This window comes from Hyla sarda, chromosome 4 (genome assembly GCF_029499605.1).
Source record: "Hyla sarda isolate aHylSar1 chromosome 4, aHylSar1.hap1, whole genome shotgun sequence".
Lineage (NCBI taxonomy): Eukaryota > Metazoa > Chordata > Amphibia > Anura > Hylidae > Hyla > Hyla sarda.
Genome location: NC_079192.1, coordinates 319,990,227 through 320,015,618, shown reverse-complemented (window position 1 = coordinate 320,015,618; position 25,392 = coordinate 319,990,227). Strand labels below are relative to the sequence as shown.

The following is a 25,392-nucleotide window of genomic DNA, read 5'->3' as shown; positions in this document are numbered from 1 at the left end:
GGAGTAGGCAAAAGCAAGGTCGGACGTAGCAGAAGGTCGGGGCAGGCAGCAAGGATCGTAGTCAGGGGCAACGGCAGAAGGTCTGGAAACACAGGCAAGGAACACACAAGGAACGCTTTCACTGGCACTAAGGCAACAAGATCCGGCAAGGGAGTGCAGGGGAAGTGAGGTGATATAGGGAAGTGCACAGGTGAACACACTAATTGGAACCACTGCGCCAATCAGCGGCGCAGTGGCCCTTTAAATCGCAGAGACCCGGCGCGCGCGCGCCCTAGGGAGCGGGGCCGCGCGCGCCGGGACAGAACAGACGGAGAGCGAGTCAGGTAGGGGAGCCGGGGTGCGCATCGCGAGCGGGCGCTACCCGCATCGCGAATCGCATCCCGGCTGGCAGCGGAATCGCAGCGCCCCGGGTCAGAGGACGTGACCGGAGCGCTGCCGCGGGGAGAGTGAAGCGAGCGCTCCGGGGAGGAGCGGGGACCCGGAGCGCTCGGCGTAACATAAGTAACATGTGACAAAGTATTATCGAAATATCTCCAGCCGTTTGGAAGTTATGCTGGAACATATATTTCCCATAGACTTGTATAGGACTTTAAATAAAAACCCAGATCCTGGCATATGTTTGTTGTTGATATATAAGTAACATGTGTGCCAAGTTTCATGTTAATATGTCGTTTGGGCGTGATGCTGGAACATACACACATTAGCCCTCATTTACTATTGGAAACCCGACATGTTTTGTGTTGTGCGCCAGATTCTGTTGCATTGCACCAGAAATTCTGTCTGCCCAAGATTTTGCACCGGAATTGAAAAAACCCCAACTAACTCTCCATTTTGCTAAGAAAACCCGAAAAGGTGCGTGGCCGCTGGGAAAAGGGGGCGTGGTATCGGAAAGGGGGAGTGTTCCTGACATTTTCACAAAAACCCAACATATTTACTAAGGTTTCCACATAAAATGTGGTGGATCTGAACCCTACAGATCAGAGCATGTGTAAAAAAAAAAAATATAGCGAAGTGTAGGGAAAGTGGAAAATGTAGGGAAACCTTAATAAATACCATGGAAAATAAATTGTAGGGAATTAAAACCCACAAAGAAACCTACACTACACTCTTAGTAAATAAGGGCCATTGGGTTTATATATTGTCTTTTAGCTGTCCATGCTGATGTTCTGATGGAAAAGTTAGTATTTGTAATTTTCAGATTTGATTTAACATGCTCAAGATTCAATTATTATGACCTTTATCTTAACATTATTATACCCACAGAGGAATCACATAAACATTTATACATACATTCATGGCCGTAAATGTTGGTACCCCTGAAATTTTTCTAGAAAATTAAGTATTTCTCACAGAAAAAGATTGCCGTAACACATGTTTTGCTATACACATGTTTATTCCCTTTGTGTGTATTGGAACTAAACCAAAAAAGGGAGGAAAAAAAGCAAATTGGACATAATGTCACCAAACTCCAAAAATGGTCTGGACAAAATTATTGGCACCCTTAACTTAATATTTGGTTGTACACCCTTTGGAAAAAATAACTGAAATCAGTCACTTCCTATAACCATCAGTAAGCTTCTTGCACTTCTCAGCCGGAATGTTGGACCAGTCTTCCTTTGCAAACTGCTCCAGGTCTCTTATTGGAAGGGCACCTTTTCCCAACAGCAATTTTAAGATCTCTCCACATGTGTTCAATAGGATTTAGATCTGGATTCATTGCTGGCCACTTCAGAACTCTCCAGCACTTTGTTGCCATCCATTTCTGGGTGCTTTTTTATGTATGTTTGGGGTCATTGTTTTGCCGGAAACCCCACGATCTGGGACGCAAACCCAGCTTTCTGACACTGGGCTGTACAGTGCAACCCAAAATCTGTTGCACACATTCAAGGCACCCAGTGTCAGAGGCAGCAAAGCAACCCCAAAACATCATTGAACCTCCACCATATTTCACGTTAGGTACTGTGTTCTTTTCATTGTAGGCCTCATTCCGTTTTTGGTAGACAGTAGAATAATAATAATAATTTTATTTATATAGCACCTACAGATTCCGCAGTGCTAGAATGATGTGCTTTACCAAAAAGCTCTATCTTGGTCTCATCTGTCCACAAGATGTTTTCCCAGAAGGATTTTGGCTTGCTTTTTTATGTCTTTGTCAGTAGTGGGGTCCTACTGGGTTTCCTGCCATAGCGTTTTATTTCATTTAAATGTTGACGGATAGTTTGCGCTGACAATGATGCTCCCTAACCCTGCAGAACAGCTTGAATATCTTTGGAACTTGTTTGGGGTTGCTTATTCACCATCCGGACACCTATCATCAATTTTTCTCTTCCGTCCATGCCCAGAGAGATTAGCTACAGTGCCATGGGTTGCAAGCTTCTTGAGAAGTTGTGCACTGTGGACAAATACAAATCTAGATCTCTGGAGATGGACTTGTCCCCTTGAGATTATTGATATTTTTCCACAATTTTGGTTCTCAAGTGCTCAGACAGTTCTCTTCTCCTCTTTCTGTTTTCCATGTTTTCCAGACACACAATGCAAAGACTAAGTGAACTTCTCTCCTTTTTATCTGCTTTCAGGTGTAATTTTTATATTGCCCACAACTGTTACTTGCCCCAGGTGAGTTTAAAGGAGCATCACATGCTTGAAACAATCTTCTTTTTCCACAATTTTGAAAGGGTGACAATAATTTTGTCCAGCCCATTTTTGGAGTTTGGTGTAACATTATGTCCAATTTGCTTTTTTTCCTCCATTTTTTTGGTTTAGTTTCAATACACAAAAAGGAAATAAACAAGTGTATATCAAAACAGGTGTTACTGCAATCCTTTTCTGTGACAAATACTTCATTATCTAGAAAAATTTCTAAGATGCCAACATTTATGGCCATGACTGTAGTTTTGTAACGGACTACTGTGAAGACGTAAAACCTAATAAATACAACATGCAATGTGTGGCCCAGTGTATTTGGTGCACTTTGTGTCAAAATTACATTTTGCTTAGTAAAGCTCCACCGGTGTGAAAACCCATTAATACCAACTGACTTTCAGGTTATCATGAATTATTTAAAGTATTTTATAGCCATAGCTTTAGCAAAAAACTTAACACGAAAAGGTAATGGCTGCCCATACCATATAGATTTTTTTCGAGGACAAGGTCATAGCCTGTATATTACTTTTCCAGGATTACTCTTACAGTTTACAGATATTTTGTATAATTAATATAGTCTCTCATTCTTATGTAAGTCATTATATTGGTTGAAAAATCTTACATCATGTGCATATGCTCCTTAGCTTTCTATGACAATCTTACTTCATACTAAAAGAATGTATTAAGCTGAAGAAACATTTTTGTATTTTCTCCAAAGAAAAAAGTATTAGTGTTTCAGACATGCTGGTTTTGACAGAAAGTGGGAAAATAAATAAAGTTTCTGTAACACAAATATACTGTGTAGTGTAATATGTAATAACAGAGATGTTGGCCAGCAATCTCTACCTCAAAACCAGAGACTTCTGGGAGCCTCATGGCTAAATGTGACTTGTGAGTGGAAAAGTGCAAATAGCTTAACATTGTGGTCTGATATTTTAAAAGACTGAAGGAGATTAACTATGAATAACTATCTGCAAAATGTACGAAGTCCTAAATCTGTCCAACATAAAATGTATTCTTGTTCTTTCTAATTCAGCGTTTTAGAGTGTATTTACACATACAGGATTTGCTGCAGATTTTAAGCTGTGATTTTAATGTTAACTAAATGATTAAACACCTCTTTAAATCTGCGGCAGTTCCTGTGTGTGAATACACCCTTATGGTATAATCAAGCAAAAGTGATCAAATCGGACATCCTAGCTATTCATATAATTAAAAATGTGAATAGGTGACTTCTAGAACCTGTTTTTCAATGTTTTATTACCACATAGAGTGTATTTTACAACTACTCACACTCTTTCATTCTAGATGTGCCATTTGTAGTGGCCATCGGCACTGACACAGTTGCTTAGTAGGTCCCCCTCTAAAGTGGATTACCATAATAAAATTTGAGATTGTTCTCTGAAATGCTCCCAGATTAGCTTCCATTTAAAAAAAAAATTTATATCATCATGTAACACGTCAAACCTGTGCAAAAAAGGCTACTACTCAATCAAACCAGTGAAAAAAGCAAATACTTAAATCACTCCCTGTGAACTCTCACCAAAAAGTCAATATCGATCTATTGTTTGTTGTATAAAGTACTTGCTATGTTTGATCCTTTCCATGTTTTGCTTGCCTGTCCCTCTTTGGTGTATAGCTCAAACTCCCAGAGGAAGCATCTTAAAGGGGTACTCCGCCCCTAGAGATCTTATCCCCTAGGGGATAAGATGTCTGATTGCAGGGGTCCCACCGATGCGATCTCCCTGTTGCACCTGGCGTTCATTTAGAGCGTTGGGTGCAGCGCCGGAGGCTTTTGATGTCATGGCCACACCACCTCAATGCAAGTCTGTGGGGGGCGTGACCATGACGTCACAAGCCTCCGCCCCACATCATCAGTCATCCTTCACGGAGCGAAGTTTGCTCCGTGCACCAGATGTCTGGGGTGCTGCAGGCGAGATCTTATCCCCAATTCTTTGGATAGGGGATAAAATGTCCAGGGGCAGAGTACCCCTTTAATATTTACAACAAACAGCCCAACCTCAAGGACTCCACCATTAAAAATGGTGCATAATGTATAATAAATCGTTCCATAAAAATCAGATAATTGTGGACAACAATGTTCATGAACAAAACTAGTATAGTATCTATACTAGATGAATGTGCTAGTTTTATTCATGAACATCTTTGTCCACAAGTATCTGATTTTTATTGAGCGGACAGTTACTATCTCACACAGTTAAAAAAAACAATGATTCAAAATATCTAAATCATATATAGTAAGTAGGGATCGACTGATATCGTTTTTTTAGGGCGGATACCGAAAATCGGTGGAGGTTAGGGCCGATAGCCGATAACTTATACCGATATTCCGGTATAAGTTATCGGCTATTTATCCCCCCGTGACACCGCTACAGATCATTGATTTAAAGGGGTTATCCAGGAAAAAAACGTTTTTTTATATATCAACTGGCTCCAGAAAGTTAAACAGATTTGTAAATTACTTCTATTAAAAAAATCTTAATCCTTTCAGTACTTATGAGCTGCTGAAGTTGAGCAGTTTTTTTCTGTCTAAGTGCTCTCTGATTACACCTGTCTCGGGAACCGCCCAGTTTAGAAGCAAATCCCCATAGCAAACCTCTTCTACTCTGCTCTCTGCTGACATCTTTGCTTGTCTCGGGAACTGCACACTGTTGCCAGACAGAAAACAACAACTCAACTTCAGCAGGTGATAATTATTGAAAGGATTAAGATTTTTTAATAGAAGTAATTTACAAATTTGTTTAACTTTCTGGAGCCAGTTGATATATAATTTTTTTTTTTTTTCATGGAATACCCCTTTAAAGCAGGCGCTTTAAATCAATGCACTGCAGTGGCTTTTGCGGTGCCATAGACCACCGCCGTCACCCGCTACTCTCCCCCTGCCTGTCCGGTTATCCTATCACCGCCACCCCCGCACCGCTCCCCCCACCACCGCACCGCTCCGTGCCCCCTACCGCCGTGCCGCATCGCACCCCCCACCGCCCCATTGCCTCCCCCATCCCCGGTTTTATAATTACCTGTGCCCGGGGTCCACTCTACATCTGGCTCCGGTGGCGTCCTCCTGAGCTGTCACTGTGCGCACTGACGGTGACGTCACGTTGCGCACGCCGCGTCACTCGTCATTGCGCACAGTATAACGCAGGACGCAGCAGGAGCCAGAAGTAGCATGGGTACCGTTAACAGGTAATAATAAAACCGGGGGTTGGGGGCGGCAATGGGGCGGTGCGGCGGGTCGGGGGGCGGTGCATTATCGGCTTATCGGCAAGGTAAGTGCTGATACCGATAATGCCCAAAATCGTGATTATCAGCCGATAATATCGGCCAAACCGATAATCGGTCGATCCCTAATAGTAAGTTATAGAGTATTGCATAAACCGGTAGTCGGTAATCCAGCAATTGTAGTAGATTGCTTGGATTACCGGCTACCGGTTTATGCAATACTCTCTAACTTACTATATATGATATAGATATTTTTTATCATTGTTTTTTTAACTGTGTGAGTATAGTACTTAAATTTAACTGTCTCAATACAGAGCTCCTAGAACTTAAACAAGGTTTATTTTGGTCAAGCAAGCTGCATGACTGAAACTTTATGTATGGCTTCACTGCCCATTTTGATAGCGCTAAACCGCTGCCAGGTCGTCTTAAATTTTTTGTAAATCTATCTAAAAAAAACTGGTAGAGCTCTGTTGTACTGTTCCAAATATCTTGCCTAAGCATAGACAGCTTCCAGAAGAAACCTGCTCATGTTCCTGAAGCTGTGTAGTGAGAATGGATAAAAGGCCATAACAGATCTCAGGCTAGGTTCCCATCAGTGTTGTGGAGCTCCGTTAAAGCAGCTGAGAACTGGGTAATTGACTAGAAAGGAGGTTGTGACAGTGGGCATCAATGGAACCTGACAGGTTTCATTCACTTTGAATGGGGTCCATCTGGGTTCCTTTAGAAGCCTGTTATTTTACAGGATTTTAGCTGAGAAAAAACCTGACATGCAGGATTCTTTTTCTCAGCTAAAGCCCAGTCATCATAACGGAATCAACAAACAGAGCTCTATAAATGAACTCAGGACGCTGATGTGAACCAGCCTTAGGTGGCGTGAAGTTTCTGTGCCTCACTTAAACCAATGTTTCCTTTTTTTATCATGTAAAAATGTTAATGGAGTACCCTACATTGACTAATTTTCCAGTGGATAAGTTTAGTTTTGTATATTTTGTATAAACCAATTCTGTGTCTTAGCCAAACCTGCTCTAGATTCTTTTTTGATAATTCTTGGTTAAAATCTATAGCTTAAATGTATAATCCTTCTGTGAATTGACCAGCAACTTGCTTTCAGATTGGCCCCATTCTGTGCGATTACAATGCAGAATGCGTTTTAATAACGCAGTGTTTTTAAAATTCTGCTGCACCTTCCTTAAGCGTCAGTGAGGTGCATGATACCTTATTCACAAGCATTGTCAGTGGACTTCGCCAGATTTTAGCTTGGTGGAATCTTTGCCTCAATCCTGATAGAATCCCGTATGTGTGAAGATGGCCTTAGTGCTTTTCAGGATATATATATATAATGTGTGTGTATGTATGTGTGTGTATGTGTATTTATTTATATATATATATATATATATATATATATCTATCTATCTATCTATCTATCTATCTATCTATCTATATATATATATATATATATATATATAATTATTTTATTTTTTTTTCAGTGTCAAAGCATTAATGGGCACTGATTTCGATCAAATATCATTTACCAATTCCAATGCAGCATATTCTTTAACATTTGTTTTTGTTTTGTTTTCTCAGAAGAGAAGAGGAACAGTGTAAATTCGAGTGCAGAGTCGGTCAGTTCTTCTAATGCAAACAGCTCAGTGAGCTCCAGCTGTGTTCAGCGTTCCAACATGAATAATCTCAACTCCAGTGATCCTGACCTGGAAGTAATTAAAGTGAGCCGGCCAAATTCCCTGTAAGTTCTATGGCATGTGCTAGACTAATCTATCTATCACAACACTGGGTTTATATGGTTAAATATTTACTGTTTTTGTATGTGCTGTTTTATTTCAGTTGTCTTCAGAGGAGTGTCTATAAAGTTAGAGACAAGACATTGACTTATTAGCTTATTATATGTATAATGCATCATTCTTTGAGCTGGTTATATGAAAACTAGAGTTTTACAAGGGCATTCTATTTTGTTATATTGGGCTAACATACAACTAATATGCTTATCCCACAAAGATATACTACAGAGATTGTGATAACACATCCCAATCTAGGTACATCTCGAGGACTGAAACTTTGTCTTTTACTCCTATTTTAGATATTAAACACACTGGGTATTTGTGTCACATCTAGTTAACATCGATCCCTCTAGAAAGTTGTAAGCTGCACTCTTGCTTTACATGTATTTGGTACCTCGATCCCTTTATGAAGTTGTGAGCTGCCGTATTGCTTTACATTTATTTCCTTATGTCCAAGATTATTCCATGTTTTCATGTTCCTTATTCATAACATCTGAGATTCACTCACACTTTCTTTTCTCTCTCGTGCACTATCACGCATACTAACACTCACACTCATTCCCCACACTTGCTGACTCTCAAACACCCTCAAAACTCCATAGTGGAAGACAGTCTCTGGATTGATTTCTTTCAAAATAGTAAAAAAAAAAATGCAGCAGTATACATCATGGTTGGCATAATTAACTGTTTAAATAGCGCTATGCTCAGTGAAAAATGTGTGGTAATGTGTTTTTGTAAAAAAAAAATTCATCATTTAAAGGGGTACTCCTGCAAAAAACATCTTATAAGATGTCTGATCGCAGGGGGCCCGCCGCTGGGGACCCCCACAGTCTCCGGCGCAGCAACCCGGTCATCTGTGCCCGGAGCGAACTCCGCTTCGTGCTGGATGACTGGAGAATACTAGCCATCTAGCCCCATCCCATAGACATGATTGGAGGGGGCGTGGCATGACATCGCAAACACGGAACCTCCAAGCTTCCGTGTTCCGGAAGCCGCCACTGCCGGCCCAGAGATCGTGGGGGTCCCCAGACATCCTTCAGATAGGGGATAAGATGTTTTTTGCCGGAGTACCCCTTTAAGCCTATGGGTGATTGATGCCACTAAGTGGCTTCCATTGAATGTGTGCATCCAAGATTTCCTTTTCGCATACTGCAAAACATGGTATGAAACAAAAAGTTTCTTGCTCTTTTTAAATAGGTCTTGTGGTTTGGAACAAACAGTTAATGAGTTTTGTGGTAGAAAATGTTTTATACAATTAGGTAACACCAATATTTAGCTCACCTCCCCTCCCTCTCTGCACACTGGCCTATGTAAAGATCACAAAGTAATTAAACTCCAGACTCCAGTTTCATGTGGCTGTCATACAGCATATCTGTAAACTATATTAGACGCAGCTCAGGCAACTAGGCCCCAGTACAAAATAAAAATCTACAACCAGAAATAAAAAAATAAATATGAAGAAAAGAATTTAAATTAATGATTGGCGCTTTCCCCCTGTCTGTTGCTGATGTTCCAGAACCTTCTGCAGCCAATCACATTGGTAAAGCACATTATCAAAAACAAGTTATCACTTGAATTGGGGCAGAGTTGAGTGCCAACATTGGACCAGGCGAGTCTGAATTTTGAGAAATTCTGAATATTCCTTTTAATCCAGTATACAAATTTTAATTGTTAATGATTGCTTGCATTTCAAATCTTTGGTTATTAGTTTTAGCAACATTAGACGTGTGCTTTGGATGGCTATTGTGACTACTCATCATGTTCCAATACTTAAACAGAAAGGCATTATGTTTTGTAAACATTACGTGTTTTACTTGGCTACTTCATGTTCAGGTTCCTAAATTTTGCGCTATTCTTCTGCTACCTAATAACCTTACATATTAGTTTTACTTATTTTCTTACCCACCCCAATTTACCGCTCATGCCTCTGGCTGCAGGAAAGGAAAAAATCATCTTGCTAGGGCCGGAAAGTATTTCAGCCAAAGAAACCAATTTTCTCTATCTTGTGTGGGATGGCGATTTTTTTCGCTAGCTAATAATTTCTTCATAAAACATTTCCATTTTTTAATTGGGAGTGGACTAGGAGATTTCCACATGATAGCATTGCATGTTCTTCCAAAAACCCAACCTTTGAGAATAAATCTTTTAGCTTAACTGTTACCTATTAGTCCCATTTCTTAACCAAGAATACAATCAATTGGGTCAAGGAATACAAATCTTAAACAATGAAGACAATAGTTTCTTCCATTAGTGAAATCATTTTTGGCAGAACTAGAACATGGATTTAATCTGCTCCTTAGTACAAAGAGTACAGCAACTGTTCTTTCGAAGGCTAAGTTTCTACTTGATTTTTATGTGGCCCAAAAAAAAACACAAGAAAAAAAAATGCCAGAAAAAAGACCACAGTATTTTCCTGTGTTTGGCGGTTTTTTCTTGCGTTTTTTTCTGGCATTTTTTGCATTTGAGTGGAAATTGCCTTTTTGACCACTTTGGTGTATTATTTTTTTTATTTTTCTTGGTACCCAAAATTTTTTAGGTGCCCAAAAAAAATAAAAAAAAATAAAAGGTTGCAGTAGTGATGGTAAAAAAATAAATTTTTAATAAAGTGTGTTTCCCTTTTTTTCCCTCTTTCTTGTTTTTTACACTTATAAGGTAGTACTACTACTCCCAGCATGGAACAGACTGTTCCATGATGGGAGTAGTAGTACACGTACTAATAGACATATCGTCCCGGTTGTCACTCCTGACACTCCCCGGGTGTCACTCCATAGTATAGCAGAGATGCGGAGCGGCTCTATACAGCGCACCACATCTCTGCACTATACTCTGGCCATTGATGTAAATAGAACATCACTCATTAAAATTTTCTGCCAGATTTTGGCATCCAATCCTCGCCAATCACGAATGAGTGATGTTCTATTCACATCACTGCCCGGAGTATAGTGCAGAGATGTGAGCATTGTATAGAGCCACTCCGCATCTCTGCAATAGATAGGATGATCACAGCAGATGTCAGGAGTGATACCTGCTGTGTTCTGTTCTTAACTGCAGGTACAACTACTCCCAACATGGAGCACACTCTGAACACCCACTACATTTTTATTATTGTCGGCTACATTTTTAGTGCCCTACCCGCCCACATAAATTGATCCCTGTTTTAAAAATTTATAAAAATTTGTTATAAAAAAAAGATACATTTCGTTAGATACAATTTTTTCATTTACTACTGGATCTTTTTTATTTTTTAATGGTACCCTACAAAATGTTATTAAAAAAGGTATCTCCGTCACTTTTTTTGGATCGCTAAAGTCCAAAAAAGAATAAAAACCGCCTGCAAAAACGCCAAAGTGAAAACCTACATGTCATTTTTCTTGGCATTTTATTCACGATTTCAGGGGGAAAAAACGCCATTGGCTCAACATGCTGCAACTATGAAAAACCACCAAGAAGCTAAAAAAAAAATAGTGAAAAAACGCCAAAAGGATAAGAAAAATGCCAAACTGAAAACGCCAAGTGGAAAAAGAATTTTGGGATTTCTCATTGATTTACAACTAACATCTGCCTGCAGATGTGGCAGAATTGGCGTTTTCTTGGCGTTTTTACAACAACAAAAAACAAGTAGAAACTTAGCCTAAGCCTATATATATTTATTTTGGTGCATTGTATACCATAGAAAAAAAGATGGATTCTGTGTCTTTATTGGAAATGACTGTAGAGTGCCACTGAGGCCCTAAAGTTTCTCAGACCCATTTAGAGCATCCACTAAAAATAATTGGCTGTTTATAAGCACTAGGCAAGATTTTTAGCTATAGCCCCCATGGCAATATGCAGTACTCAATAGTAACTGGACTCGGGAATGTAAGGTCAGCCACTTAGAAAATTGTAAATAACAGAATAAATTTGACTTGCATAAATCCAGTTCATTTTGGAGTAATTTTAAAGATTTAAAAGTAATATATAGTTGCATCATATAAAAAGCATTAAAGGGGTACTCCAGGGAAATATAATAAGTTCCACAGCCACCACACTACCTGGTATGTATGGCTGCTGTGGTCCCTCTGGCTGCTTGATATTCTTTGTCATCCTTCCCTCCTCTTGCCTACATCTCTCAGTAATCATTGCATCTCTGCTCTGCCAGCTCACTCTGAGAGAAGCCCCCACCCTCCTGCTCTGAGCCACAGAGAGAGGTTCATTGTCTGATTGCCTTAGGCTGCAGACACCTCCCAGTTCTTAGCACTACAGAGAGCATGAGAGCATGACTCATCAGTGCGTGGCCGAAACCACATGTTCTTTGTCTCTTAGTAGGGTAGGGGCTGCTTTAAGAGAGGAATTTGGATAGTCAGCGTGGATGGCAGGATGATTTAATTTCCTTACTTCATTCATGTAAGTAGCAACTAAAGAGTGTAACCGGCTCTATGGAGCTATTTAATGATATGTAGACAATGAAATAGATTGGTGAGAGGGAAGAGATGAGCTATGGCTTTAGTTACCCAAAATACCCCTTTTTAAAGAAACCTGTCATCACTTTTTTGACCAAACTAAAAGTCATCTGGGTTGTTGCTGGCTGCTTCTCCAGAAAGCCCTCTACCAATGAAGGCTAGTGGTGTGGGTAGAAGCCGCCCGGGGGGGAGTGGTCCAGTGATTGAGCGAAAATGGCTGTTGGGTGCGAACCACTGTAGGGGTAGTAACACATGTTTTGCTAAACGCATGTTTATTCCCTTTGTGTGTATTTGAACTAAACCAAAAAAGAGGGAAAAAAAAGCAAATTGGACATAATGTCACACCAAACTCCAAAAATGGGCTCGACAGAATTATTGGCATCCTTAACTTAATATTTGGTTGCACACCCTTTGGAAAAAATTACTGAAATCAGTGGCTTCCTATAACCATCAATAAGCTTCTTACACCTCTCAGCCTGAATGTTGGACCACTCTTCCTTTGCAAACTGCTCCAGGTCTCTCTTATTGGAAAGGCGCCTTTTCCCAACAGCAATTTTACGATCTCTCAACAGGTGTTAAATGGGATTTAGATCTCGACTCATTGCTGGCCACTTCAGAACTCTCCAGTGCTTTGTTGCCATCCATCTCTGGGTGCTTTTTAACTTATGTTTGGGGTCATTGTCCTGCTGGAAGACCCAAGATCTCAGGCACAAACCCAGCTTTCTGACACTGGGCTGTACAGTGCGGCCAAAAATCTGTTGGTAATCCTCAGGTTTCATGATGCATTGCACACATTGAAGGTACCCAGTGCCAGAGGCAGCAAAACATCATTGAACCTCCACCATATTTCACTGTAGGTACTGTGTTCTTTTTTTGTAGGCCTCATTCCATTTTCGGTAAACAGTAGAATGATGTGCTTTTCCAAAAAGCTCTATCTTGGTCTCATCTGTCCACAAGATGTTTTCCCAGAAGGATTTTGGCTTACTCAAGTTTATTTTGGCAAAATGTAGTCTTGCTTTTTTTTATGTCTCTGTGTCAGCAGTGGGGTCCTCCTGGGTCTCCTGCCATAGCGTTTCATTTCATTTCAATGTCGATGGATAGTTCGTGCTGACACTGATGCTCCCGGAGCCTGCAGGACAGCTTGAATATCTTTGGAACTTGTTTGGGGCTGCTTATCCACCATCCGGACTATCCTGCATTGACACCTTTCATCAGTTCTTCTCTTCCGGCCACGCCCACGGAGATTAGCTACAGTGCCATGGGTTGCAAACTTCTTGATAATGTTGCGCACTGTGGACAAAGACAAATATAGATTTCTGGAGATGGACTTGTTACCTTAAAGGGGTAGTCCAGTGGTGAAAAACTTATCCCCTATCCTAAGGATAGGGGATAAGTTTGAGATCGCGGGGGGTCCGACCGCTGGGGCCCCCCGCGATCTCTCTGTACGGGGCCCCGGCTCTCCGCCGAGATAGCGGGTGTCGACCCCCGCACGAGGCGGCGGCCGACACGCCCCCTCAATACATCTCTATGCCAGAGCCGGAGATTGCCGAAGGCAGCGCTTCGGCTCTGCCATAGAGTTGTATTGAGGGGGCGTGTCGGCCGCCGCCTCGTGCGGAGGTCGACACGCCCCCTTCCCGCGGGCTGTCGGGGCTCCGTACAGGAGATCGCAGGGGGCCCCAGCGGTCGGACCCCCCGCGATCTGCAACTTATCCCCTATCCTTAGGATAGGGGATAAGTTGCTCACCACTGAATCACCACTGGACTACTCCTTTAAGATTGTTGATATTTTTCCACAATTTTGGTTCTCAAGTCCTCAGACAGTTCTCTTCTCCTCTTTCTGTTGTCCATGCACACACAGACGCACAATGCAAAGATTAAGTGAACTTCTCTCCTTTATATCTGCTTTCAGGTGTGATTTTTATATTGCCCACACCTGTTACTTGCCCCAGGTGAGTTTTAAGGATCATCACATGCTTAAAACAATCTTATTTTTCCACAATTTTGAAAGGGTGCCAATAATTTTGTCCAGCTCATTTTTGGAGTTTGGTGTGACATTATGTCCAATTTGCTTTTTTTCCTCCCTTTTTTGGGTTAGTTCCCATATACACATAGGGAATAAACATGTGTATAGCAAAACATGTATTACTGCAATCCTTTTCTGTGAGAAATACTTCACTGTCTAGAAAAATTTCAAGGGTGCCAACATTTACAGCCATGACTGTTATCCCTTTTAATTTACCATCTACGGACCCATATTAGTGCTTGTTTTTGCACAACCAATTGTACATTGTAATGACACTGTATTTTGCCATAAAAATATTGATAGTGGAATGAAATTAAAGAAAAAATGTTTGCAATTTTTTAGTTTAGTTTTACATACTGCACTTATACATATCTTTATTCTGTGGGTCAATACGATTAAAAGGATACCCAAGTTAGCATAGTTTTTCTATTACTGTATCATTGAAATACTTGACCTATTTTGCAGTAACAAGGCCACATTGAAGCTACATTGATGGAAAAATATAATAATTTTTCTATAGTAACGTTTTTATTATACAAAAATAGTAAATTATAAAATGTAAAAAAGAAAAGCAATATAAATCTTCATATTGGCGTTTATGTAACAACCCATAGAATAAAGTAAAATTATTTTATATACTGTTCATCTTATGGTATAACAAATGCTGACAGAATTATTACGAATGATCCTGTGAAACTTTATTAAACAAGATCACTAACCATTATAATAGACTATGTCTGCCCAATAGAAATTGTGGGCCCGGACTATGAGGCTGGACAATCATCTATTATTTGTTTTTTTTAAGCTAAGATACTTTAGAAAACAGTTTTTAGAACTGTCTGTGTTATGTCGCTCAAATACTTTGATGTGTTAAGTACGGTTGGGTGGCAATTTCCTTTATTTCCTCCGAAATGTTTTCTATTTAACCAAAGGGGCCAAGTCTATCATAAATGCATCTTCCTGTACTCTCTATTTTATTTTTTATTTTTATATAATTGCTTGTTAACCCTAAAATGTTGCCATATTTTTGGGTCTCTCGCTGTGAATGCCAAATATTCTGCTTATCCCATAATTAAAGATTTTCAATCAGGTTAATTGTGGATTTCATTATTAATCCTTCTTCACCTGATGATCACGCATTCTCTGCTGCATGTTATTTTTGGTGTTGAATCTAAATTAAGCAATTGAATAAAGGGCTGGGATGTAGGAGAATGTTCACGAGCGAATCAGAATGTTTCTGTCTATGTACATATTATCTTTGATTGGAGTCTTATGTTTCTAAAATTATACAATTAATTTGCTCTAAAGAAAAGCTACTGGGGATGAACCAATATATTACCTTTATCTCTGGCAATGAATTTGCTGTTTCTCTGAAGATTGTTATTTCAGGCTCTGAACAGAACTTTTTTTTTTTTATAATTGAAAATGTGTCCTAAATATTAGAAGTTGTTTGCCATGGGAGTAGTCACAAAATGATTGCGGTAGATGGTAAAATATTATTTTATATAGCTTAAGAATATTTAGCAAAGGCAAAAGGAGTTTAAAGGGGTATTCCTGGAATTTGACTATGCTACAGGGGCTGTAAAGTTAGTGTAGTTCATAATTTAGTGTCTGCATCTGTGTGTGATGGATTTCTTGCAATTCTTATGTGATTTTTGCCCCAATTTTTATTTTTAACAGCATACAAAATAACTCGGGTATCGGGTTATCAGGTGTGCAAAGGGAGCCTGCCGTGCTTCAATGGGTGGAGCGACTGCGGGGTGGGAGAGAGATTATTTTGCAACAGTTGTAGGCACCCTGGTTAGTACACACTGGTCTTTTGAATGGAATGCAACTCATTTGTGTTTTAATGGGTGGGGTGGCTGATGTGTGGGAGGGAGGAAAGTGGCCTCACACTTTTAAACAATGGATAATGGGATGTGTAGTTTAAGAGACCAAACTCCAACAGGAAATACCCAGTTTACAAAAAGATAGCCTCAGCGTTATGGTAATCTCACAAAAGCCATTTAGCCCCAAGACAAGCACAGATCCTTCCTAAGCATGTCCATTACTGTAAGTACTAAAATCCCCTTATGGGTGGATAACCCCTTTAAAATAGGTGCACTCCAGATATTAACTTGATCATCATTTAAATAGTACTAAAATGTTACAAAGTGAAATTGTAGTGTTCAGTATGATATGAACTAAAAAAAAAAACATACACTAACAGGATAAGAATAGAAACTGTTTTTGTTAACAAAAATGTTACATATAAAATCACAATAAACATTCACATAAGTGGCCCTAGCACACACAACCATAGTGGAAAATATACCCTGAAGAGACCCTTTAAACAATAATGGACCATTTTACAGATGCATGGCAAAAAAGATACATGGCACTGTAGGTGCAACTGGAATGAGGATACCGCAGGAAGGTGAAGTTCATATATATTGCCATGTGTTGGATCAGAACCATGTATACCTTCTCCAATGCACGTTTTGCTGTTGGGCGTTTCGTCAGGGGGTGTAGCTAACTCTTAACCTAGTACTGGCATATATCGAAAATAGCAGCCAATCACAGTCAAGAACAGAAGATAGACGTCTATGAAGAGCAATGAAAATGATCAATAATGATGCCGGTAGTCACATCACATCCCCATTAGCTCCTGAGTCTGAGATGCAGGAACACCCACTGATGACACACCGAGGATTTAATTGGCGCTCATTCATAATTCATGAGAGGGAAGGACCCGGACAAGCGTGAGGAATCACCTGACAGAGACAGTTTTGATGGTGACTGTGAAATTTTCCCACCTTCTATCTGATTGGAATGTTGTCTGTTATGCTCCTTCCATCTTCGGGTACAAGGTAAACAAATAACATGTAACATTCTTCTTTCACTAGCAGCATTACTAGCAGACAGATTACTTACAGACTCCTAACATCTGGAGAAGCTTTTTATAGAAAAGCTTATTTAACACTGCTCCCCCACAAAAAAAAAAAAAAGATATTAAATCTATTATGCAAATATGCACCTCATCCTACAAAAACAAGACCTCATGCAGCTATGTAATTAAGTTATTTAATTTGAACCTTCAGGTTCCACAGTGATTTCTGTTGTTTTCATTGGAAGAAAATCATTGCAAGCTGCATTAGGTTCTGTTCACACAAAGGAATTTGCAAACAGAATTTCAGAGGGTTGAATGGGAGTGCAGAAGCCCATAGAAGTCTAGGGACTTTAATTTGAGGCGGAATTCCCCAAGCGGAAATTCTGCTGTGTGAATAGACCCTTAGCCTGCGACAGAGGCTTCTAATGTGGATATGAACATATTAAAGCCCAAATAACTTATTACAGTGCATTATATTTGAGTATGGAAGTATATAAAATAATGAAGAATTAAAGGGGTTGTTCATGAAACAGAATCGGTATTACCTCACTTCCAAGAGGAGGGGGTACCAAGTCATGATTATCAAGTGTAGATAAAACCACGTCCACACAGGATGTCAATTTAACTTCACCATGTCACAGAATGCGGAGCAGTTTTATTTATTTATTTATTTATTAATTTTTTTATTGAACCCTGTATGTTTAGTAAGTCTGTGTTGTAAAAATGAACTTGTCTGACCTGGATTAAATTTTTTCACTGTGCTTTGGCAGCAGTCCCAGTTCTGCCAGACATTTTAGAGATAGGGAAAGTTTTACATGCAGTACAGCATTACAGGTTCTTACTGTGTTAAGATGCACCCTGCAACACCTTTCATTGACAAAATATTGCATTAATTGGGGGGACTCCGTATTCATATTGTATATTTTACGTTGTGGATGAGAAGTATCAGGAAATGTTGGCACAGAGACAGCAACAGTCCAGAATACTAACCAAAATGAAAAGCTATATCTAAACAATAACCAAACAAAGGTTTGTCATAAGACAGCAAAAGATATCTGCCCCAAACAAACATGATCTCTAAGCAAGGTTTCCACTTTTTTTACACCTGAAAAAAGCCAGAAAAACAGCTTTTCCCTGTGTTTTGGCAGTTTTTTTTAACTTTTTTTCGGGTGTGTGGCAACACACAATTTTGTACCCTGTGGCAGTTTTTTCACTGCCTTCGGAGGACCACTCCATGGATCGGATGCAGAGTGCCCGGCCCACTGAGTGTAAGGAGGTGAGGAGTGATGTAGAGCATCACTACTCACCTCAACCGGCAGTTTATTATACAGGGGTGCATAGTGTACCCGTGTATATAATACAGGAGCCGGGAATCCTGCCACCAGACTGACAGGACTCCCTGCTCCTATAGCCCCTTTTGAGCTTTATACAGTATATACAGTGTATACAGAAGATGAGATCCACTTACCTCCCTCAAACCTGTCCTGGCATGGTCAGTGTAGCTTCGCCCCCTAGTGATGATGCCATTAGGGGGCGTGGCTACAGACAGGAGCCAGGGATGTAAGTTTGAGGCTCTGTTCACATTGTACATTTTGTATAATGTGAAGAGACCCTTCTGGCAGTGTCCTCCTAGACAGGGAGACTCCAGCTGTTGCTAGACTACAACTCCCAGCATGCCTGGACATTGGAATGAACCTAGGTCTACTAGTACCTAGGTCTACTAGTCTAAAACTACAGTTACAACCTTGGTAAGGCTGGGTTCACACTACATTTTTACAGTACGGGAACCGGATCCGACTGGGGGAGCGAAAAAAGAGTGCTCACGTATCCCAGTGGTATGCCCCGGTTGTTGGTCCGGTCACAAAACCGCATACGGGGCAAAAATGAGTTGACCGGAGTCACCGTTTGACTCCGGTCGGCTCATTAAAATGAATCCGACAAGGGCCGGGTCTGGCTAGGATACGCAAGCACCCGGTTTATGCTCCCCCCAGCAGGATCCGGTTCCCGTACTGTAAAAACGTAATGTGAACCCAGCCTTACTGAGGTGAATCAATCACAAAATTCATCCAGTGATAATGTGGATGAAGTAAAAAGCAATTACAAAACTTAAATGTTTACAATCCCCCCAATAACTAAATAAAATAAGATGCATTACCCCTAAAATGAAAGCATCACAAAATACAACTTGCCCCGGAAAAAAAACCTGGTATAGCTATGTCAGTGGAAAAATCATAAAATTATGCTACATGGAAGCTGAAACGTTAGAAAATGTTGTGGGCATTAGTGGGCAAAATGCATGCTGGCAAAAGGTGTTAAAATTGCTACTAAACAAACTAAAAATCTAAACAAAAAAAATTAATTAAAATAACATCTGAAATAACAAAGAATCAATTTAAACAATAAATCAATTCCTAAGTTTTGCAAAAAATGTACAATATTGTAGACACAGATCTACCCCTTTACACTGCTTGTCTAATTTACACTCTTACTCAAAATTTACAAATGTTGCGCACGTTCTTTGATACATTTTGTGCAAATACAGAAACGCACCACCTCACTCTACCGTGTACTCCTTCTCTACCTCATACTTCACAGAGCTGTGGCATTTTCCAGCGGTACACTGCTCACATAGCTGGAAGTGCTGGAGCAGCAGTGTGTGCCGAACAAAACTGCACAATAGTAAAATCATAAATCTTTATAAAGTTTAACCTCTATATCAGTGTTTACCAACGGGAATGCCTCCAAGTGTGGCAAAAATTGGCATGCTGGCAGTGTTGGCGAAACCCTGCTACATACACCTGATCACACACTCAGCTCTTGACGTCTATGGCAAACGGATGAACCTTTAACCCCTTAACCCCTTAGGGCCTATTTTCACCTTAAGGAATATTTGGTAACTTCATTCATTCACCACCGCCACCCGACATGTCCCTGCTGCTGCCCTGCTCCTAGTGCAATCAGCGCACCATCGGGACATGTCTATTATTCTCCTGCTCATCTCCGTACCCGACGGTGATGAGCAGCAGAGAATAGACATGTCCCGGCAGTGCGCTGGTTGCGCTAGGAGCAGGGCAGCAGCGGGGACATGTCGGGCGGTGGTGAATGAATGAAGCCTACATACGGGACATGTCGGCTTCATTCATTTGTTCACTGCCGCCGGTTCCTGACATGTCCCGTTGCTGCCCTGCTCCAAGAAGATGAGGAGCAGGCAGCGGGAGGGGGAATAAGGACACTGGGGGGGAATAAGGATAAGCACACTGGGGCCAATTAAATATTATAAACACACTGGTGCCAATGAGTTATAAATATGCATGGGGGCATACATTTGGGGGGTCAAAGTAGTAGTTTAAAAAACCCACCGGGAGCCCAGTGTAAACTTTCAATTATACATTGCAGGGGAGCGCAGCATGTCGCCTGCTCCCCTGCTTTATAACTGCTGATCGCATCGGGTCTCAGAAGTGAGACCTGGTGCAATCAATCCTTTATCCTCTGTACTACTACCCCCAACATGGAACAGGCTCTGTTCCTGATGGGGGGTAGTAGTACAAACCCTAATGTAGCCTCCCCAGTTGCCTGTAGACTCCCGTAGCCAGGGAACTACTACTCCCATCATGGAAAGGAGTCTTCCATGATGAGAGTAGTAGTCGGCTGGTACGTGTGCTCCTTGATGTTCTATACTTGCGTTATAAATGTCGGCAATGCGCAAAGTTTGACAGCGTAAACAAATCTTGTGCAGGTAATAAATTAGTCTCCACTGCATTTTTCACTCCACAGACATCTGAAAATGTTCCACCCAAAAAGTTGAAATGAGTGACACTGCGCAAAATTATTTGTCAAAAAATAAACATCAAAAAGGGGTAAAATCATTGATAAATGTCCCCCATTGTACCTAAATTGTGGCACACAATGCAAGATGGTAACTACACCCCAATAAATGTAAGTCATAGATGAGAATATAGTTCTAGTAGATAATATTTATCTTTGAGAATCTTTACATCCTCTCATTTTCTTATACTTGCAACATATTTATTATTCTTTTATTTTTTTTATTTTTTTTTTTGGGGGGGGGGGGGGGGGGGGGATGAGTAACCAGTGCTGCAGTAAAGGACATTGGATACTTCTGATCAGTACACCATCTGAGGTTTAGAAGCTCTTTATAGTGAGTGGCTATAAAAGGTCCTTACTTAGTTTGTTGGTGATAGCGGCCAGAGCATGCATACCCCTATATTGGGGGGGAAAAGCAGGCCTCCTCTGATTGCCACACAGATAAGTGAAAGTGAACGAGATTATGTGTATGGAGGACTTGGTATGAAGTAGACACCACACTCATGAGTTGTTGTTTGGCACTTGGTCTCCTTGGAGAGCTTTCCAAGAAGGCCCAAGCTATTTAAGATATTTGGAACAGAAGTAATTTAGCATAGCATGTCTTCTGGATGTTTGGTTCCAATTAGAAGGGGGTGGCAGGTGTTTTCCTGTAATATCATTGTCATTTTTGTGTGCAAAATAAAGAAAAGTTTAAATAAAAAAATTTGGAATAAGATTTAGGCATTCCTCAAATACTGATAATTGAATTTCTGTTATTTGTTCTATTGTTACCGCTATGGGAAGGGGATTGGATTACAGTAGCCTCTGAGTGATGTGTGATGGAATATGTTTTTTTTTTTTTGTCTCCTGGAGAGGCATATTTTTTTCTCTAAAGTGTTATTTTTCCAGCAACCAGGCTAAGTACAGACAAGAGAGAGGCATTTTTAAAGATTAAAACCCTACATAAAGATTCTGAAAAGTGTGTATATTAAGTGTATTGGCTTGTGCCATTTTAGGGGTAGGTATCTTTTTTTTTTTTTTTTTTTTTTATCATGCTACTTACATGTTCACATCAGCAGTTTTCATCTCCGTTGCTCATTTCCGTTATAGAAATGAGCAACGATGATGAAAAAGAAGGTAACAGATCCCGTTCATGTCAATGGGCTTTTTTGAATCTCCGCTGTACTCGGTTATTGTCTATTGCGTTTATTTTACTTTTATTTTGAGGAGAGAAAAGCCTTTTTTTTTTTTTTCGTCATAAATAAGGTATGTAATAACAGATGTAGTAATTTAACCCCTTAAGGACTCAGCCCATTTGGGCCTTAAGCACTCAGACAATTTTATTATTACGTTTTCGTTTTTTCCTCCTCGCCTTCAAAAAATCATAGCTCTTTTATATTTTCATCCACAGACTAGTATGAGGGCTTGTTTTTTGCGCGACCAGTTGTCCGTTGTAATGCCATCACTCACTTTACCATAAAATGTATGGCGCAACAAAAAAAAATACTATTTGTGTGGGGAAATTAAAAAGAAAACCGCAATTTTGCTAATTTTGGAAAGTTTCATTTTCACGCCGTACAATTTACAGTAAAAATGACGTGTTCTTTATTATTTGGGTCAATACGATTAAAATGATACCCATGATAATGTACTTTTCTATTACTGTTGCGCTTAAAAAAAAAATCTCAAACTTTTTAACCAAATTAGTACGTTTAAAACCCCTTATTTTGAAGACCTATAACTTTTTCATTTTTCCGTATAAGCAGCGGTATGAGGGCAAATTTTTTGCGCCATGATATGTACTTTTTATTGATACCATATTTGCTTATATAAAACTTTTAATCCATTTTCTATAATTTTTTGGGGGGAATAAAATGTTATAAAAAAGCAGCTATTTTGGATTTTTTTTTTTACGTTCACGCCGTTCACCATACGGTATCATTAACCTTTTATTTTAATAGTTCAGATATTTACGCACGTGGCGATACCAAATATGTATCTAAAATATTTTTGATTAACACTTTTTGAGGGTGAAATGGGGGAAATGGGACAATTTTAAGTTTTATTGGGGGAGGGGGTTTTTCAAATTTTTTTACTTTTACTTTTTTTACTTTTATTTTTACACTTTAATAGTCCCCATAGGGGACTATTTATAGCAATCATTCGATTGCTAATACTGTTCAGTGCTATGTATAGGACATAGCACTGATCAGTGTTATCAGTCATCTTCTGCTCTGGTCTGCGGGAAGGCAGATCAGAGCAGAAGACACCAGGAAGGCAGCGGAGCCAGGTGAGGGGACCTCCGTCTGCCATGCTGGATGATCGGATCGCTTCGGCAGCGCTGCGGGCAATTCGATCATCCATTTTAGTGACAGCGATGCTGCAGATGCCATGATCTGTATTGATCACGGCATCTGAGGGGTTAATGGTGGACATCCGTGGGATCGTGGATATTACCGGCTGGCCGGGTCCTGCCGCGCATGATCCGGGCATCGCTCTGATGCTTGCGGTTATGCTTAGGACTTAATGTACGTCCTGGTGCGTTAAGTACTGGCTCACCAGGACTTACATTTGCGTCCTGCGTCGTTAAGGGGTTAAAGGAGTACTCCGGGACAGTTGCCGGGGGGCGTGGCTTGGCGCCGACGGTGATGGCCGCACATTAAGAGGGCTCCCGCTCTGTTGGCCATAAAGGAGCTTTAAATCCACAAAGGTGACCCTGCTTTCAGATGGGGAAGAATTCCCGACGTGCCAGAAACCCCTCTGCACCCGCCCGACTGACTTTATCTACCTCCGGAGGCATACCACGCTACTTTCAGCCGTCCCCGGCCTCAGCCTCTTCTTCCCTCACCGCCATTACGGGACCTGCGCTGGGCCTGCGCTCCCGTTCCGGCGCTCACTCAGTGCTACCCACGAGGGATCTCTCTGCTTACCATCTGCCGAAGACACCAGGGACGCCTGCGCTTCTACTGCCGGTGACTGCAGCTGCCGTGACTGAGCCTGTGACCTCGCTTCAGCCGTCGGGGAGCAGCGCTACTGACCCTGCTCCGGATCTCCTGCCTGCTGCTGCGGCCCCTGTTGTGGGCTCTTCTCCTACGCTGGAACTGTTGCCTGTGGCGGTGAGTGCTGCTGGGGGACCTGTGTTAACGGCGGATTCCCCCCCTATCCCCGCTCTACAGCTGTCCCTGGTGGGCTCCTCTCCCTTGTCGCTGGGTGGACCTGCTGGGGCTCCATCTTGGGCTTCCTTGGTGGGGGGCCGGCCTTCTCCAGCAAGTTCTCTGCCGTGCTCAGCTACTCACTACTGCTCGGCCTCCCACTCCCCTACACAAGTGGGACCTGCCTCTGTTCCCCCAGCCCATTCTCCTATTACCCCTCTGGACCCTCTAGCTGCCTGCTATACCCCCTCACGTTCCCCTAAGCCACAGAGGTCCAGCCAAGCTGCCATGCAGACCTCCATGCCAGCTTCTGGGGCACTCCATCTGTCTCCTAAGGGGACCCCCTGCTCTCAACCTGGGCCGGTAGCACCACCGGGGCCGACCCCAGCCCTCCAGTCCTGGGACTTGGCATCTGACTCTGATTTACCCTGCTCGGGCCTGTCTGTGCATTCCTCTGCTCTCCCTGATTTGAGCCAGCTCCTTTCCCAAATTCCTACTAAGGAGGACTTCCGCTCTCTTATTGCTGAGGTTAAGGAAGCCTGCCGAGCGGAGATCTCCTCTATGCGACAGGACCTCCAGCATGTCTCTGACCGAGTGGATGGATTGGAAGATGCTCATGATCACACCAGAGAGTATATTACCCAGCTCCACTCTACCATTGCTTCTCAGAAGGACTTCCTTGGGGATCTCCATGCCCATGTTGAGGATCTGGACAATAGAGGGAGGCGTAACAACATTAGGGTGCGAGGGCTGCCGGAAGCTGCACGTGAGGAGGACCTTTTTGCCGCCCTGGAAACCATTTTTAACCTGATACTTGGCGAACCCCCCTCCCATAGGATCAAACTGGACAGAGCTCACAGGGCGCTTCGTCCTAAATCTGCCTCGGGCGCTCCACGAGATGTTATTTGCTGTGTACATGATTTCCAGGTTAAAGAAGCTATAATGGCTAAGGCTAGGTCCCTGAGACATTTTGACTTCAATGGGGCTCCTCTTCAACTTTTTCAGGACTTGTCCTGGTTAACCCTCAGGAAGCGACGACTGCTCCAACCCCTCCTGGAGGTCCTACGCTCTCATCAGGTGCCGTATAGGTGGAATTTTCCATTTGGGCTCCATGCCCGCAGAGATGGACGCTCCGCTGTTTTACGCTCCTTTTCTGACCTTCAAGCCTTCTGCTCCACTTTGGAATTGCCTGTGCCTCAGTTGGAAGATTGGGACCTGATGTCTCCCCCTCCACCTTTGCCTCCTGTGTGGCAACCAGTCCGAGCTCGCCGGTCTGGTTCCCAGCGGAAGTCTTCACCACCTGCCCTGGGGGCCCCGGCTCGGGCTCCCCCCTGAGTTTCTGACTGGGACGTTGTATTTTTTCCTCAATACTTCTTGCTTGGGGGTTCCTGCTGGACTCTGTCAGTCCCCTGATTGACGGAGATTA

The 25,392-nt window shown here is 41.6% G+C and overlaps 1 protein-coding gene across 5 annotated transcripts in view; it reads left to right on the top strand.

The window, feature by feature from the left end:
• The window catches only part of ARHGAP26 (Rho GTPase activating protein 26), a 412,307-nt gene that overhangs the window by 292,694 nt on the left and 94,221 nt on the right, over positions 1-25,392 (top strand). For all 5 annotated transcript variants that reach the window (XM_056574910.1, XM_056574908.1, XM_056574907.1 and 2 more), the window contains one exon: positions 7,468-7,627. In XM_056574910.1, the coding sequence (XP_056430885.1) occupies positions 7,468-7,627 (160 nt within the window). The remainder of the gene's footprint in view (positions 1-7,467; positions 7,628-25,392) is intronic.